We start from the raw sequence: 17,561 nt of genomic DNA on the forward strand, positions 1-17,561 counted from the left end.
TTCTCTAACCTCAGCTCCTCCAGGTTTCTGTTCTCACTTCCTAGTTTACCTCATTACATTTTTCCCCATCTAATGTTTGTTGTTTATAATATAAAAAGAGATCTTCTCCCTCTGCCCCTTCCCCTGCTTGATCTCTCTCTCTCAAAATGAATAAATAAATCTTAAAAAAGAAAAAGAGGGGCACCTGGGTGGCTCAGTCATTAAGCATCTCCCTTTGGCCATGGTCATGGTCCCAGGGTCCTGGGATCGAGCCCCACATCACGCTCTCTGCTTCGCGGGAAGCCTGCTTCTCCCTCTGACCCTCCCCCTGCTTGTGTCCCTTTCTCGCTGTGTCTCTCTTTGTCACATAAATAAATAAACTCCTAAAAAAAATAATAATGACATAAAAAGAAAAAGAAGAAAAAGAAGGAAACAATTTAAATTCCATCAATATGGAAATGTTTATAAAACCATACAGTGGAAAGTGATGCAGCTATTTCAAAGAATGAAGTAGTTTTATAACTTGGAATAAATTATGGCAAAAAAAATAGAAAACCCAGGAGTATTGGGGTCTGGGCAGAATCCCGTTACTATTTGTAATAGAAGAAGACTATAAATGTTTTGGTTTTGTTATAACCATATAGAATAATTTCTAAAAAATTTCCCCTTGTTTTAAATTGACTTTGTTATCAGATGGTTTAGTGTATGTGATTTTTAATATCCATAGTTTTGGACTGATAATCACCCAATTTCTCATGGAAGGGGGGGGTATTTGGAAAGAATTGTAGAATATCTTGTTAATTTCTAAGGCAAATGAATAATGTGCTTGTTTTTTGGTATATAAAATGTTAAGAATGTTAAGTAAGATACAGTTTAGAAAATCATATTCTCGGGCGCCTGGGTGGCTCAGTCGTTAAGCGTCTGCCTTCGGCTCAGGTCATGATCCCAGGGTCCTGGGATCGAGTCCCGCATCGGGCTCCCTGCTCCGTGGGAAGCCTGCTTCTCCCTCTCCCACTCCCCCTGCTTGTGTTCCCTCTCTTGCTGTCTCTGTCAAATAATAAATAAAATAAAATCTTTAAAAAAAAAAAAGAAAATCATATTCTCGCTCCACCTCCTCTCCCACTTTCCTTTTTCCTTTCTCCTTGTAAACGGAATTTTAAAATTATTTGACTTACTTAAAAAAATGAAACCCAATTTTATAATACTGCTGGAAGTAATATGTGGGTAATGTTTGCTTTTAGGAGGACCTTATGATCTGTTTAGCCCTTTTCTTTCCTTGTAAAAATAATGGAATTCAGTACTTTCCCATTTTGTTGTAAACTTTTTTCTTATTTGAAGATAACCCCAGTTATTTTAATTATTCCTCATTTTGCATTATAGGAGACTGGAGAAGCTGGCTGGTGGAAGGGTGAACTTAATGGTAAAGAAGGAGTATTTCCAGATAATTTTGCTATTCAGATAAATGAACTGGATAAAGACTTTCCAGTAAGCTTTTATTTTTCAATGATGATAATAGTTTAATGAACCTTTTGCCAATATTTCTTTAAAAACAGGTTTTTTGCTTTGTTACTGAATAACTTTATGAGGGGGTTTCCAATTTATATATTGAGGTAAAATTGATTTGAACTGTAGTAAAACAAAATAATATTTCAGTTCTGTGTTTTATTTCTGGTGTTCTTTCCCCACTGACTATATTGAAAAGTAATGTTAGACTTTGTTACTTTATTATAATTAAATGAAAAAGTCTCTCATAGTAGACAAATTAACACTTCCCTGGAAGAAATTATACTTTAATTTTTTGGAAAATCTTATTTTAAGCTACTCTTGATCTTATAGTACTACTCTGTCAATGCATTTTTGGGAGGGTAAGAAGCAGTCTATGCTTTATTACAGGATTTAAAGTGACGCTGAGTCATTCATTAGTGCTCTTTTGCTTTTCTGCAACTTGATCCCTTTTTTCCCCATAGAACGATGGACCTCATTGAGGATTGATTGATTGATTGACTGAAATATAATTGACATACAGTATCCTATTGTTTTAGGTGTTATAGATCATAGTGATTAGATATTTTTATATATTACTGAGTGGGCCCTATAGTAAGTCTAGTTATGTCACCAAAGTTATTATAATATTATTGACTATGTTCTCTATGCTGTACATTACAGCCGCATGACTTATTTATTTATTTTATAACTGGAAGTTTGTATCTCTTACTCCCCTTCAACTTATTTCACCTGCTCCCTAGCCCCTTCCCCCTTATGGTAACCAACAGTCTGTTTCCTATATCTGTGAGTCTGTTTCTGTTTTTTTTTTTCATTTGTTGTTTTTTAGATTTCACAATAAGTGAAATCATATGGTATTGTCTTTACCTGTTTGACTTATATCACTTAGCATATTATCCTCTAGGTCCATCTATGGATTTCATTCTTTTTATAGCTAAGTAATAATCCATTGTGTATGTATACATCATGTGTGTGTGTATATATATATATGTTGTCTTCCAGTAGTGAACAGTTTTACTTCTTCCTTTCCAATTTGGATGCTTTTTATTTCTTTTTCTTGCCTAATTGCTGTGGCCAAGACTTCCAGTACTATGTTGAAGAAAAGTGGTGAGAGTGGGCATCCTTATCTTGTTCCTGATCCTAGAGAAAGAGCTTTTAGCTTTTTACCATTGAGTGTGATGTTAACTTTGGGTTTGTCATGTATGGACTTTATTACATTGATGTACATTCCTTCTATACCCACTTTGTTGAGAGTTTTTATAAATGGATGTTAGATTTTTTTAAATGGTCTTTCTGCATTTGTTGAGATGACCATAGGATTTTTATCCTTCATTTTATTAAAATGGTGTATTTTGTTGATTGGTTTAAAGATGTTGAATCATTCTGATATAAATCCTAAGTGATCATGATGTATGATCCTTTTGATGTATTCAGTTTGCTAATATTTTGTTAAGGATTTTTGCATTTGTGTTCACCAGAGATACTGCCTGTAAATTTTTTTTTTTTTCTTTTCTGTGATGTCTGACTGGTTTTGATATCAGGGTAATGCTGGCCTCATAAAATGAGTTTGGAAGCATTCCTTCCTCTTTAGTTTTTTGAAATAATTTGAGAAGGATAGTTACTAACTCCTTTTTAAATGTTTGGTAGAATTAACCTATGAAGCTGTCTGGTCCTGGACTTTTAAATTACTAATTGAATTTTATTACTTGTAATTGGTCTATTGACATTTTCTATTTCTTTGTAATCAAGTCTCAGAACCCAGAGGAAATGGATAAATTATTAGAAAAGTGAAATTTATCCATAAATGGAATTTATCCATTTCTGGGTTTTCCAGTTTGTTGGCATGTAATTGTAGTAATTTCTTATGATCCTTTATATTTCTGTCATGTCAGTTGTAATTTTTTCTATTTAATTTCTTGTATATTTATTTGGGTCCTCTCTTTTTGTCTTGATGATTTTTGAGTAGAGGTTTATTGATTTTGCTTATCTTTTCAGTAGTCAGCTTTTAGTTTCATTGATCTTGTCTTTTGTTTTTTAATCTCTATTTTGTTTATTTCTGCTCTGGTCTTTGTTCTTCTACTAACTTTGGGTTTTGTTCTTTTTTTTTTTTTTCCTAGTTCCTTTAGGTGTAAATTTAGATTGTTTATTTGGGAATTTTCTTATTTCTTGAGGTAGGCCTGCTTGTATTGCTATGAACTTGCCTGTTAGAATTGCTTTTGCTGTGTTCCATAGGTTTGGAAAGTTGTTTCTATTTTCATTTGTCTCAACATATTTTTTGATGTTCTCTTTGATTTCTTTGTTGACCCATTGATTGTTTAGTAGCATTGTTTAGTCTCCCTGTGTTTGTGTTTTTTTCCAGGTATCTTCTTGTTAATTTCTAATTTTATACCATTGGGGTTGGAAAAGATACTTGTTATGATTTCAGTCTTCTGGAATTTTTTGAGATTTGTGTTGTGGCTTCACATCTGTTGACTGTTCCATGTGCACTTGAAAAGAATATGTATTCTATAGTTTTTTGGATAAAATCGTCTGTATATATCTGTTAAGTCCATCTGGTTTAATGTGTTGTTTAAGGCCAGTGTTTCCTTATTAATATTCTCTCTGGATGATCTATCCATTGATGTAAGTGGAGTATTAAAATCACCCACTATTATTGTGTTACTGTCAATTTTATGTCTGTTAATACTTGCTTTATATATAATTTTGGTGCTTCTGTGTTGGGGGCATAAATATTTATGAATGTTACAACCTCATCTTGGATTGACACCTTTATTATATGATACCCTTTGTCTTTTCTTACAGTCTTTAAAGTCTCTTTTGTCTGATGAGTATTGCTACATAAGCTTTCTTTTTGTTTCCATTTGCATGAAATATCTTTTTCCATCCCTTTACTTTCAGTCTGTGTCTTTAGATCTGAAGTGAGTCTTTGTAGAGAGCATATAGATGGGTCTTGGTTTTCTGTTTATCCATTCATCCACTCTGTGTCTTTTGATTGGAACATTCAGTTCATTTATATTTAAAGTAATTATTTGTATGTATGTACTTACTGCCATTTTAATTGTTTCCTGTTTGTTTTTGTAGCTTTTCTCTGTTCATTTCTTCTCTTGGTCTCTTCTCTTGTGGTTTGATAGTTTTCTTTAGTGTTATGTTTGGGCTCCTTTTTCTTTATTTTTTGTGTTTATTCTGTAGGCTTTTAGTTTGTGGTTACTACGCGGTTTCTGTATTATTGACCTATATATGGCAGTCTATTTTTTTTTTTTTAAGATTTTTATTTATTTATTTGAGAGAGAGAGAATGAGAGACAGAGAGCATGAGAAGGAGGAAAGTCAGAGGGAGAAGCAGACTCCCTGCTGAGCAGGGAGCCCGATGCGGGACTCGATCCTGGGACTCCAGCATCATGACCTGAGCCGAAGGCAGTCGCTTAACCAACTGAGCCACCCAGGCGCCCTATGGCAGTCTATTTTAAGCTAATAGTTACTTAAAGTCAAATGTATTTCTAGCACTAAACTTTTATCCCGCATCTGATCCATGTTTTATGTTCTGATGTTTTACTTTACATCTTTTTATTTTGTGTATCCCTTATCTAGTTATTGTAGTTATAGTAAATTTTACTATTTTTGTTTTTTAACTTTTATACTGTTTAAGTGGCTGATTTACTGCCTTTATTATATATTTATTTTTATCAGTGAGATTTTGTTTCTTTCATATATTATTTTATTTGTAGTTACGATCTTTTCTTCTACTTAAAGAAGACCCTTTAACATTTCTTGTAAGGCCTTTTTAGTGGCGATGAACTTCTTTAGTTTTTGCTTATCTGGGAAATCTCTCCTTCAGTTGTGAATAATTTTGCCTCATGGAGTATTCCTGGTTATGAGTTTTGCCTTTCAGGTTTTTAAATGTATACTGTCACTCCCTTCTTGCCCACAAAAAGTTTCTGCTGCAAAAATCAGCTGATACGGGGTTTCCCTTACATGTGACTGTTTTTCTTTTGTTACCTTTAAGATTTTCTCTTTAACTTTTGCCATTTTAAATATAATATATCTTTGTGTGGCTCTTTCTGGTTTCATCTTGGTTTGGAACTCTCTTTGCTTCCTGGACATGGATGTCTTTCCTTCACTAGGTTAAGAACATTTGTAGCCATTATTTCTTCACATAGATTTTCTTACTCTTTTTCCTCCTTCTGAAACCTCTATAATGTGAATGTTAGTATACTTGATGTCATTTCTGAGGTCCCTTAAACTATTCTCATTTTTTTTTTAAAGATTTTATTTATTTTTTTGACAGAGACATAGAGAGAGAGGAAACATAAGCAGGGGGAGTGGGAGAGGGAGAAGCAGGCTTCCCGCTGAGCAGGGAGCCCGATGTGGGGCTCGATCCCAGGACCCTGTGATCATGACGTGAGCCAAAGGCAGACGCTTAATGACTGAGCCACCCAGGCGCCCCAACTATTCTCATTTTTTAAAAATTCTTTTTTCTTCTGCTATTCTGACTGGGTGATTTCCACTATTCTGCCTTCCACTGATACATTCTTCTTTATCCTCTAATCTCTTGATGCCCTCTGTGTACTTTTAGTTCAGTTACTGAAATTTTCAGCTCTGTGACTTTTTTTTTTTTTTTTGAGTGAGAGAGCACATGCGAGCAGGGGTAGGAGGAGCACATGCGAGCAGAGGAGAGAAAGAATCTCCAGCAGGTTCCATGCCCAGCACAGAGCATGACACCAGGGCTCGATCTCTTGACCGCGAGATCGTGACCTGAGCCCAACTTGAGTCGGATGCTTAACCGACTGAGGCACCCCTCTTTTTGGTAATCTCTTATATTTCCCACCTCTTTGTTAAGGTTTCTTTCTGTATTCCTTCATTCTTCTCCTAAGTTCAGTGAACATTTTTATGACCATTTGTTTGAACTGTTTATCAAGAAAGCTATTTATCTCTCTTATTCTATATTGTTCTCTTGTTTTGAACATCTTCTTTCTCTGGATATTGTTTGTCTTTCTGTGTTTTTGTCTGTAAATTTGGTGGAACAGCTACCTCTTGGTCTTGAAGGAGTGGCCTTGTATAGGAATGTCTCCTTTGTTGACTGTGTGTACCAAGGGGATTTGGCTGGGCAGCTGGAGCTGGAGTAGACATGAACTAGGGGTGCCCTGGGGCTTGCTACACCAGGGCACTTTGGCAGGATGGCTGGGGCTAGAGTTGGTCCAGGCTCCTTGGCAGATGACTTGAGCAGGTGTGGGCATGGGAGGGCTTCCAATGTACTCTGTGCCAGGGCCACACTGGTGGGAGAGCTTGAGCTATTGGCTGCAGGCCTGGCGTATCCTGGAGCTTCTGGGGCCACCTTGTTGTGATGGCTAGAGCTGGGGCTGGCACAGGGCAGTGGATTGCCTTGGTGGGACAGCTGAAACTGTTCTGGGCTTGGGGGCCCAGATTTGCTGGGGCAGTCCTAGCAGGCCAGCTAGAGTACCTGGACTCTTTTCATCAGTACTGTCAAGTATGGGTGTGGGGAACATAAACAGTGGCGCTTGCAGGCATCTTTGACCCCTGGAAAGAGTTCCAGCAGTTCCTTCGTTTGGCAGAGGCTCTAGAGTTAGTAAATGGATTTCCTTCACTTGTAGTCTAGCTGCCCTTTAAATTGCTGTTTTGTTTCTGTGCCTCAGGGCAGGTGAGTCTGCTTGGGACCCTCAGTGATATCCCTCCCTACTGCAGGTTCTTGCATCTGGGGTGTGGTTTGTGTTGTTATCTTGTATGCTACTGTTCTCTGTGTGGTTCCTCTGTTGTTTGTTGTGTAGAAGCTATTCAATCCACCCTCACTTTTTCAGGAGGAATGGCTCTATATGTAGGTGTAAATTTACTGTGTCCGTGGGAGGAAGTCAGTTCAGAGTCTTCCTGTGCCACCATCTTGGACTGCCTCCACTTTGCTGCTTCTCTAATTGAGTTAGAGAGCAGACACCCAGAGCAAGACAGTCTACCGTATTTTATTTAAGCCAATGTAGAAATTTCTAACCTTGTAGTCTTTATGTAGTTAAGTAAATTATTAGAGGTTGCTCTATGGGTTAATGCTGTCTGAGGTCCTTCTTTTGCTAGATTTCATTCAGTATTTTTCAGCCTTTCAGGGTGCTTTATTTTAATGCCTAATGAACAAATTATTTTGGGGGGCTTTATCTGGTGTTTATACAGCCTTGACTCTCAGTTATTTTTTAATTTGGGAAAACCAAATTCATATGCTTAGGAATATTTCACGTTTTTTAAATCACTAAATTAAGTCTTAAAAATAAATGAACACTGGGGTGCCTAGGTGGCTTAGTCAGTTAAGTGTCTGATCTTGATTTTAGCTCAGGTGACGATCTCAGGGTTGTGGGATCCAGCCCCATGTGGGGCTCCACGTTGGGTGTGGAGTCTGCTTAACATTCTCTCTCTCCCTCTTCCCTGCTTCCCCCCCTGCTCTCTCTCTTAAAAAAAAAAGAAAGAAATGAATGCTTATAAACCCAAGAGAATTTGAATAAATTGAGGAAAAATAAACCTTTTTTTTAAAGGTTTTATTTATTTGTTTTAGAGAGAAAGAGTGTGTGTGTGCACGCACAAGCAGGGGAGGGAGAGGGATAAACAGAATCCATGCTGAGCATGGAGCCCAATGTGGGGCTCAGTCTCACGACCCTGAGATTGTGACCTGAGCTGAAATCAAGAGTTGGACACTTGACTGACTGAGCCACCCATGTGCCCCACAGACCTTTGCTTTAAATCTTCTCTTTGAGAGTTCTGAAGAATTAAGTGTATAAGCTACTCTTTTTTTTTTTTTTTTTGTAAACCTGTCTCTGTCTTCCTTTCCTGCCACCTCTCCTTCCCCATACTACTCAGTTGTTAAAGGGAGGTAAAATTGTGCCTAGGAATCTTAAAGTAGGGGAGGCAGTCATGAATAGTTTTGATTATCATTAAGATATTTTGGCATTTACCAAACTCACTGGTGAGTTTTGACATATTTGAATTTTGATCAAGAAGTCATTTGTTCTTTTTTTTTATTTTAAAGATTTTATTTACTTAATTTGACAGAGACACAGTGAGAGAGGGAACATAAGCAGGAGGAGTGGGAGAGGGAGAAGCAGGCCTCCCTTGGAGCAGGGAGCCAGATGCAGGGCTCCATCCCAGGACTCTGGGATCGGGACTTGGGCCGAAGGCAGACGCCCAAGGACTGAGCCACCCAGGCGCCCCAGCATTTGTTCTGATAGATTAAATTTTTTGTCAGTGACCTTTTGGTTGTTAAGATCTTTTTATTTTATAATTTTTGGTAGGGATGGGATGAGGACAGATAGTCCTTCAATTTAGATTATTAATGATCAGAATTTAAGTATAAATATGTAACATGTAAGTGTTCATGTATCTTCACCATTGTTATTTTAATAGAAACCAAAGAAACCACCACCACCTGCTAAAGGTCCAGGTAGGTAAGAAACACATTATTCAGTTTGCTGTTTTTCATATTTTCAAGTTATAAAATGGTGAAATTGGGTTTTAAGTATAAACCACTTATATTAGCAAAAACCATATATGATGTGATATATACAAACTTTAGAAATATATAAAAATTAAATGTTTACATATATTAATATCAGTATTTTTTAAAGTATAAACTTAAAATAGGATCTTAAAAGTAATTTGGATACTTTAGTTATAACTTGTCAAATGTATTTAGATAGAATACTTAATATATTGATCTGGCCAATTAGTAATTTAACCTTTTCACATTAAATCCATTTGTTAGTGTCTCATTTAAATACTAATTTGTATTTCTTCAGACTATGTGGGTTAAGCAAACTAGAACAGCTTATTTTTATTTTTTTTTTAAGCAGTTGAATATATTATGGTATTCTTAGAAGACTTTTCCAGAGTTACAGTTTTATAATCTGGCTCTTAGTCTATTTCTGTAAATTTTAGCCCCTAATTTCTGATGTTTACAAATGAAGTACAATTATTTTTCTTGGAAGATTTGCTTTATTTTAAAATAATACAAGTCCTTCTTCCCTGCTCCCAGGTTTTCAGCTTTGTATTTGCTGACCTAATCCCAGAACAAGTAAAGCATAAGTTAAAAATAATTTTTATAGAAGTTGGTGTTGGAGGCTTTTTAGTCACTGGTCATATTTGGGCTTTTAAAATTTAACTAAAGTTAAATAAAATAAAAAAATTGAATTCACAGTCACAGTAGTAACATTTCAAGTCTCCATACTTAATATTGGATAGCACAAAAATAGAATATTTCCATCATCATAGAAATTTCTACTTGAGAGTGGTGTTGTAGATGATATGAACTCCTTCATTTGACAAAGAAAGAACTGAGATCACAAAGTAACTACTTAGTCATGTAATAGTGGTAGGTGCAGGATTAAATATTCAGTCTAGTGATTCTTGTACATTGTTCCTCTGTTAAGCCATGTTTCCTCTGATGTTATTTTAAAACTAACCTGTACTGTTTAGTAGTATAATTGTCTTTGTGCTTTTAAACTATTTTTTTTAAGTATTAACTTTGTTTTTTTTTCCCTCAGCTCCAAAGCCTGAGCTAATAGCTACAGAGAAGAAGTATTTTCCTATAAGGCCAGAAGAAAAAGGTGAGACTAATTCTTCCACTTTCAGAAAAGTAATTCTCCCTTTGGTCGTCATTGTAAATAATAATATCTCTCCACACTGAATGATTTACATTGATTTTTAACAGCTATTCAGTATTTAGCAATGTTTGGAGTTTTCTGGGAGGAAGTAGTTTGTCAAGATGGATAGGAAGTTAAGATTTCACTCAAACTGATACCAGTTTACATTCATTAAAAAGTTAAACCATTACTTCAGTAAGAATGTAGTGTTTCATTATAGCTCGTTAAATAAGAACACTAAGCATTAAATAGTTATATTTTAATTATTTTTTTAGAGTCCCAATTAAATTAAAAAAAATTTCTTAGGTGAGTTCTAACTTTTAAAACATGGACGTGATTTGTTGTGTATTATCTAATTTTCACTGCCTATATTTGTCATACAAACTTGGAAAGTTATTCCAAGGTACACATGTATTTTGTTTAAAAAAAAAGTCATTTTGTTTTGTTAATATTAATTTGGAGAAAATAATTACTTTTCTTTGTGCAGAAAGATCTGCAATGATTATATCTAGTATACTAGGTTATATATACAGTTGACCCTTGAGCGGCATGACCCAGTTTGAACCGCAGAGGTCCACTTGCCCATGAATTTTTTTCCCAATAAATATGATACAACACTGTAAATGTATTTTTTCTTAGGATTTTATTAACCTTTTCTTTAGCTTACTGTATTATAAGAATAGAGTATATAATACACATAACATACAATAAATGTGTTAATTCAATGTTTATGTTATTGGTAAGGCCTTCTGGCCAACAGTAGACTTTCAGTTAAGTTTTTGGGGAGTCAAAAGGTATACTCAGATTTTCAGCTGTGTGGGAGGTTGGTGCCCCTAACTCCCTGTGTTGTTCAGGGGTCAACTGTACAAGCAACAACTTGAACACTGTTTTAGAGTGCTTCTGTTTCTACTGCCAGTATTGTTTCTGCCTATCCTTGTGTGTTGCCTGCAGTGTTCCTTTATTCTCTTAGTTGATTTCTCTCACTTTAGTCCCTTGCCTGGCTTATATTTCATATTGTTGCCAGATTCATTTATTTTTAATAGACTTTTTTAGAATAGTTTTAGATTGACAACAAAATTGAGCAGAAAGTATAGAGAGTTCCCATATACTCCTTGCCCCTCATATGTGTAGCCTCCCTCACTATCAACATCCTGAACCAGAATGGATCTCCACTGACACATTATCACCCAAAGTCCATAGTTTATCTTAGAGTTCTCTCCTGGTGTACATTTTATGAGTTTGGACAAATGTGTAATTTGACAAATGTGTAATGTAATATCTTACAGAATATGTCTTACTGCCCTAAGAATCTTTTGCTCTTTCATTTCATCCTTCCCTTCCCTCAGCTCCTGGCAACCATTGATCTTTTTTATTGTCTCCATAGTTTTGCCTTTTTCAGAATGTCGTGTGGTTGGAATCATAACAGTATATAGCTTTTTCATTTTGTAATATGTATTTAAATTTTCTCCATGTCTTCATGACTTAATAGCTGATTGCTTTTTAGTGCCGATTAATAGTCTATTGACTATCTATAGCACAGTTTATCCAGATTCACCTATTGAAGACATCTTGGTTGTTTCTAAACTTTGTCAGGTATGAATAAAGCTACCATAAATAACATCCTTGTCTGGGTATCCTGGGGACATAAGTGTTTAGTTTACCTAGGTAAATAACCAAGGAATGTGATTGCTGAGTCATGTGTTAAGAGCATGTTGTGTAAGAAACTGTCAAATTATCTTCCAAATTGTACCATTTTCCCATCAACAATGAATGAGAACTCCTGTTCCTTCTTATCCTGGCCAGCTTTTGGTGTTGTTGGGAACTGACCCCCAAATTACAATTTTGTATCCTCTTCTTTTTCATTCACTAAATACAGTAATCACACTCTTGTCCCTGAACATGTCATGTACTTTCATAGCTTTATTTCTTTCACATCTGTGCTCAGCATGGAAGTTTTTTATATTCTTTTTTCTTTACATTTGAGAATTTTTTATTTGTTATGCAAAAACAATTTATTCTTTGAAGTATTTCTTAATCTCAGGTGTAATATGGCTCTTGTTAGATCTGAGTCTTGGATCAGTTTATTTTGGTACCTGGTTATAATACCTGTCCTACATGAAAGACTCGTTCTATAAAGATATGTAGAACTACATGTAAGAACTATGTTGTTGGCTTCATTACCAATATTATGATATTCCTTTTATAGTCTCCTCCATCAGGTAGATTGGGATTTTGTTAAATTTAGCAGTGACTTCCCATATTCCCTGAAATCAGTCAGGTGATCTTATAAACAAACTAGAAAGTGATGCATTTTTATATCATTTATGTGGTCAAAATCCTGGCCATGATGAAGTAACAAGGACTGAATTTGCCCTCCTGAGTTAAACAACTAGAAAACTGGACAAAGTACATGAAATAGTGGTTTCAGATATTGGACAACAGCATAGGATTGTTATCACTGAAGGAAGTTATCACTAAAAGTAAGGCAAGCCCTAAAATTACCCTACCTCATTGTCTAGAAGCAGTTTACAGGCAACAGAAAGGAGGAAGTCCCAACAGAGCCCAGTTTTCCTGCAGAATTGCAGAAATAGGAGATAGGAGTTTAGGGAGGCCAAGGCAGCTAGAGTGTGTGGGGCAGAGTTCCAGAATGGAGGAAACTGCACAGACAGCACTCTGAGATCTTTGTAGGGCTTTCCATGAAGCTTTGGCTGAGTACTGTGAATTACACACATAAGAAAGGAAACTTCCATAGCTGGAGAAATAACTGCTGGAAAGCATTTGGTGAAGCAGTTTCTGGAACTCACTAATAGCTCATGTTCCCACAAGGCACAGTGGAAAGACTTCATAAGGAATAGGATAGAGTCTATAAAAGATTGTATCACCTTAGACTAAAAGTTTCTTTGCATGTACCTTGGAAGCAGATGGAACTAATTCCAGAACAGAATTCAATACAATTTGAAAGAGTGTAACAAAATCTAGCATCCACGTGTGTAAAATACACAATGTCCCTTATCTGATTAAAAAAAATTACCAGGCATGTAGAGAAGCCAGGATAATAGCAACCTGTAACTAGAAGAAGAATTAGTCAACTTAAACAGACCCAGAAATGACAAGAGATGATGGAAATAGCAGTAAGGACATTAAAACAGCTATTACAGTTGTATCCCATGTGTTCAAGAAAGTAGAAGAAAACACAAGCATGATGGTAAGAGAAATGGAAAATATAAAAAGACCCAAATTGAACTTATGCAGATGAATTAATACAGTATCAGAAATGAAAAACGTTGCATGGAATTCAGCTTATTGGACACTATAGAATGAAATATTAGTGAACTGGAAGAAACAGCGATAGAAACTATCTAAAATGTGCTAGAGGGGTGCCTGGCTGGTTCATTCAGTAGAGCACGTAACTCTTGATATCAGCATTGTGAGTTCAAACCCCATGTTGGGTGTGGAGCCTACTTTTTAAAAAAATGTACTAGAAAAAAATGAGTAAAGCATTAGTAACTTGAGTGCAATATCAAATAGTTTTTTTTTTTAAGTAGGCTCCACACTCAGCATGGAGCCCAGCACAGGGCTTCTTGACCTCATGATCCTGAGATCAAGACCTGAGCTGAGGTCAAGAGTTGGACACTTAATCAACTGAGCCACCCACAGGCTCTGTTAAGTAGTTTTGCATATGTCTAATTGGAGTCCCTGAATCAATGGAGAGAGAATGGGGCAGAAAAAATATTTGAAGAAATAATAGTTGAAAAATCTTCAGACTTATGGAAAACTGTAAGCCCATAGATCTAAGAAGCTCCGTGAACTCAAAAGCAGTAGAAACATAAAAGAAACCACATAAGGAACATCATAATCAGTTCAGTGAAAAGCCGTGATAAAAAGAAAAGCATAAAGTCTGAAAGAAAATAATTCTCAACCTTGAATTTTCTACCTAGCAAAATACCTTTCAGGAAGTGCAGGCAAAATAAAAGCTTTCAGACAAAATCTGAGAGAACTTGTTGCCAGCAGACCTGTATGTACTACACAGAAAATGTTAAAGGAAGTACTTTTTGGCAGAAGGAAAATGATGTTATATGGGCATTTGGATAAATAGAAACTAATAATGCCAGAAATGGTAAATATTTAAGTAAATATAAAAGACTTTTTTTTCTTATTTTTTTTTTTAAAGATCTTATTTATTTATTTGACAGAGAGCACAAGCAGGCGAAGCAGCAGGGAGAGGGAGAGAGAGAAGCAGCCTCGCTGAGCAGGGAGCCCGACTCGGGGCTCGATCCCAGGACCCTGAGATCGTGACCTGAGCTCAAGGCAGACGCTTAACCGACTGAGCCACTCAGGCGCCCTTTTTTCTTATTTTTAAATCTTGTCAATAACACCAAAATTCTTCATTGGAAAGGTTTTAAAACTTTTTTTTTTTAAACTAAGTGTTTCAGATTTGTGTGCAAATATAAGGATTTTTTAATTAATGAAACAGGACAAATGTAAAATGAGGGAAACAATTCTTAGTATTTTCAAAATGTTTTCATTAATCTGACATGCCTAAATCTGGTTCAAGGAATAGAAAAAATGTCAGTGCTTTGCCTAGTAAGCTTTGGAGATGTGCATTGGGAGAGAGAACTAGTATCAGTCTGAGTGTTAAATATTGGTATAGATTAAAGTCTTTCTTTTTAAATAAAATTAAACACAAAGTTCTACCCTTTTTCCACCCTCAACAGAGGGAGCTTGTTTAGACCATGGCCAGGGCCAATTTGAGGAGCGTTAAACCTTCTGAGAGGAAATACAGTATATCCCACCAGCATGTGTGTTCATGACTTTTATCTCTGTTATCTTAATTCTACAGAAGATACACTTTGAAAAGCTCTGCTGTGTTGAGCACAGGGGGAAAAGGAGCTACTAGAAAACATGAACCATGGGACGCCTGGGTGGCTCAGTCGGTTAAGCGTCTGCCTTCAGCTCAGGTCCTGATCCCACTTTGGGCTCCTTGCTCAGCAGGGAGCCTGCTTCTCCCTCTGTCTGCCGCTCCCCCTGCTTGTGCTGTCTCTCTCTCTCCGGCAAATAAATAAAAATAAAAATCTTAAGAAAACGTGAACCTGATTACTCTATTACCTTTGAGTCTTAAGTGACTCCCCATTGTCTCATGGGATACTTTTCAAATCTTAAGAATAAATCTTGATTGTTTACTCCCTGCCCCAGGCCACCATGTAGTTTTTATTTTCTCAAATCTGCTTAGTAGTTTCCTGCCCCCTATTTTCTCAGAGGTACCTGAATGCTGGCCATAGTGTGCTTCATTAGAAGAATAACATCAACACTTTGGAGCACAAGTTTTTCTCCTGCTTTTTGGAAAAAGTTTCTTGGACATACCTTTCAGTAGCCCACTTCATTCTCAGTGACTTGTATTCTTGATATGAAATATATATGAGAGGAAGCGAGCAACTGATACTTACTTTGGAGTGACAGAGAGCGAGACATGTATATGTGTAGGAGAGAATGTAAGCAAAGCTCTTAGGCTTATAAAATCATTTAAATGGTTACCTTTATGTACATGTTCTCCCCCGTGGTCCCAGTCATATCCATAGGAAGGGTGTAATGGGCTGCTAAAGCCCAGACTGGTTTAATACTTTTACTAGTAGAGGCAGTGAATCTGTATTCACTTGCTTGAGGAACATTTTTTTCCAGTATCTGTATCTGCAGGTTTTTAAAGGACAGAATTTGTCTTATTTTTCAGTTGATTCATAAGCAGAACATAACCAGATGGTACACACCTCCAGGCAGGAACTAAACACCAATATGTTAATAATGGCAATATTGTTTCATAATTAGCAGAAAGGGAAGGGAGAGTTGTGCTAGTGGATGTTCTTGAGGTTTTCTTGTCTCTGTATCTGGCATTAAAGGGGGACAAGTTACTATTGCTAGGAAAATGTTTACATGCTAGGAATTCACTGCTAATATAGGAGACTACAGATTTTGAGGGTCTAGTTGGCTGATTTCTGAGACTTCCAACCCCAGTAAATTGAATTGTGAATCTTACCCTATCTCCTTGAAAAAGTTACACTTTATTGACTAAGATTTTGTCTCTTGCAAAAGGTTGTGTGACTGCTGCTGGTTCCCACACAAAGGTCCAGTAGCATCATTAATTCATTTGTTCAGTTACTGAACTAAGAATTAATAAGGACTATCAGAGTTGGATCTTTTGTTGTCTTATTCTTGATTGCTTAGACAGTCATATATATAAAGGCTCATGGCTTAACCACCATTTGCATGCTGCTGATTCCCTTTCAGTGTTTGGGTTTGTTCATATTCATTGCTGCTTTCTTTGTACTTTGTTTGCATTTCATACTTTCTGCCATATATATATAAAATTATATAAGCTATATGTATCTATATAAGCTATATATGTAGTATAAAATTATTTATATGTATAGGCTATATATAATTTTTAAAAATAATGTCCTTTAATGGAGGACCTAGTGGTAGGATGTTTTATTTGAAATGTATTTTTTTCTCCTTGTTCTTGAGAGATAATTTTACCTTACATTGAATTCTAAGCTGGCAAAATAGGTTTTAGTACATAATTCAACATATTGCCTGAAATGGAAGTCTTGAGGTGTTGTCTTCTTTACATCTTTGCTTAGGAGTGTTCTCTTCTTCCTTTGAGCCAATAAAAGGAATGCAGAGTAAAAATTTTAATGAAATTGAAATGTAATAAAAAGTTGTAGATTTTCCAATTCGTATGCTGGCTATGGATAGTCAGTATTGTTCATATTACAGAGAGATTTGGAAATCAGTATTCAAAATATGCTTTTAAATTATTATGTGTTCTGGAATTTTGGTATAGTACAGTTTAGTGTGGAATTAAAATCAAGATCTGTGTGTTTAAAACTCATTTCACGGCAGTTATTATTGGAGGTACTGAACTCAAATGCCTTTTCATCTGTGATACAATCTGTAGCACATGGACTCTTGAGTTGAGAGCTGTGGCAGGACTCTATTGTATTATATATTTAGTATGCGTACCAAAAATGTTCTACAAAGAATCATTCCAGTCTGACCTCTTAAGAAGTAGCAAATAAACGCAAACAATGAATCATGGAACAGTAAGTCAAAAACTAATGATGTAATAAATGGTGACTAACTTAACATAATAAAATAAAATTAAAAAAGAAGTAGCGAATATTCTTTATTATACTTAACCCACACATGAAACAGATTTTTAATCAAATGTTAAACATGCATTAACAGTTTGCAAAATCCGTGTGTATATGTGAGGCAGCTGGCTTCTGCCAGTCACTAGGAAGATTAATTTTTTTTTTGTTTACTGTTTTTTTTTCTGTTTCAAATGATATTCTGACAATTGCTAGTTGACTAGTTAATATGCACGGTAATGAGATGGTAACTATTCAGAGACTTAGAAAATGAGCATAATGTGTTGACTAGAAAAGAGAAGGTGATTCCA

General features: G+C 35.8%; 1 protein-coding gene across 2 annotated transcripts in view; it reads left to right on the forward strand.

Annotated features, from left to right (window-relative positions):
• The window catches only part of CD2AP (CD2 associated protein), a 135,602-nt gene that overhangs the window by 83,763 nt on the left and 34,278 nt on the right, over nucleotides 1-17,561 (forward strand). For both annotated transcript variants that reach the window (XM_031030502.2, XM_006727571.3), the window contains exons 9-11: nucleotides 1,360-1,464; nucleotides 8,874-8,910; nucleotides 10,010-10,072. In XM_031030502.2, the coding sequence (XP_030886362.1) occupies nucleotides 1,360-1,464; nucleotides 8,874-8,910; nucleotides 10,010-10,072 (205 nt within the window). The remainder of the gene's footprint in view (nucleotides 1-1,359; nucleotides 1,465-8,873; nucleotides 8,911-10,009; nucleotides 10,073-17,561) is intronic.

Source organism: Leptonychotes weddellii, chromosome 8 (assembly GCF_054177405.1).
Source record: "Leptonychotes weddellii isolate Sample4059 chromosome 8, ASM5417740v2, whole genome shotgun sequence".
NCBI classification, from domain to species: Eukaryota; Metazoa; Chordata; class Mammalia; order Carnivora; family Phocidae; genus Leptonychotes; species Leptonychotes weddellii.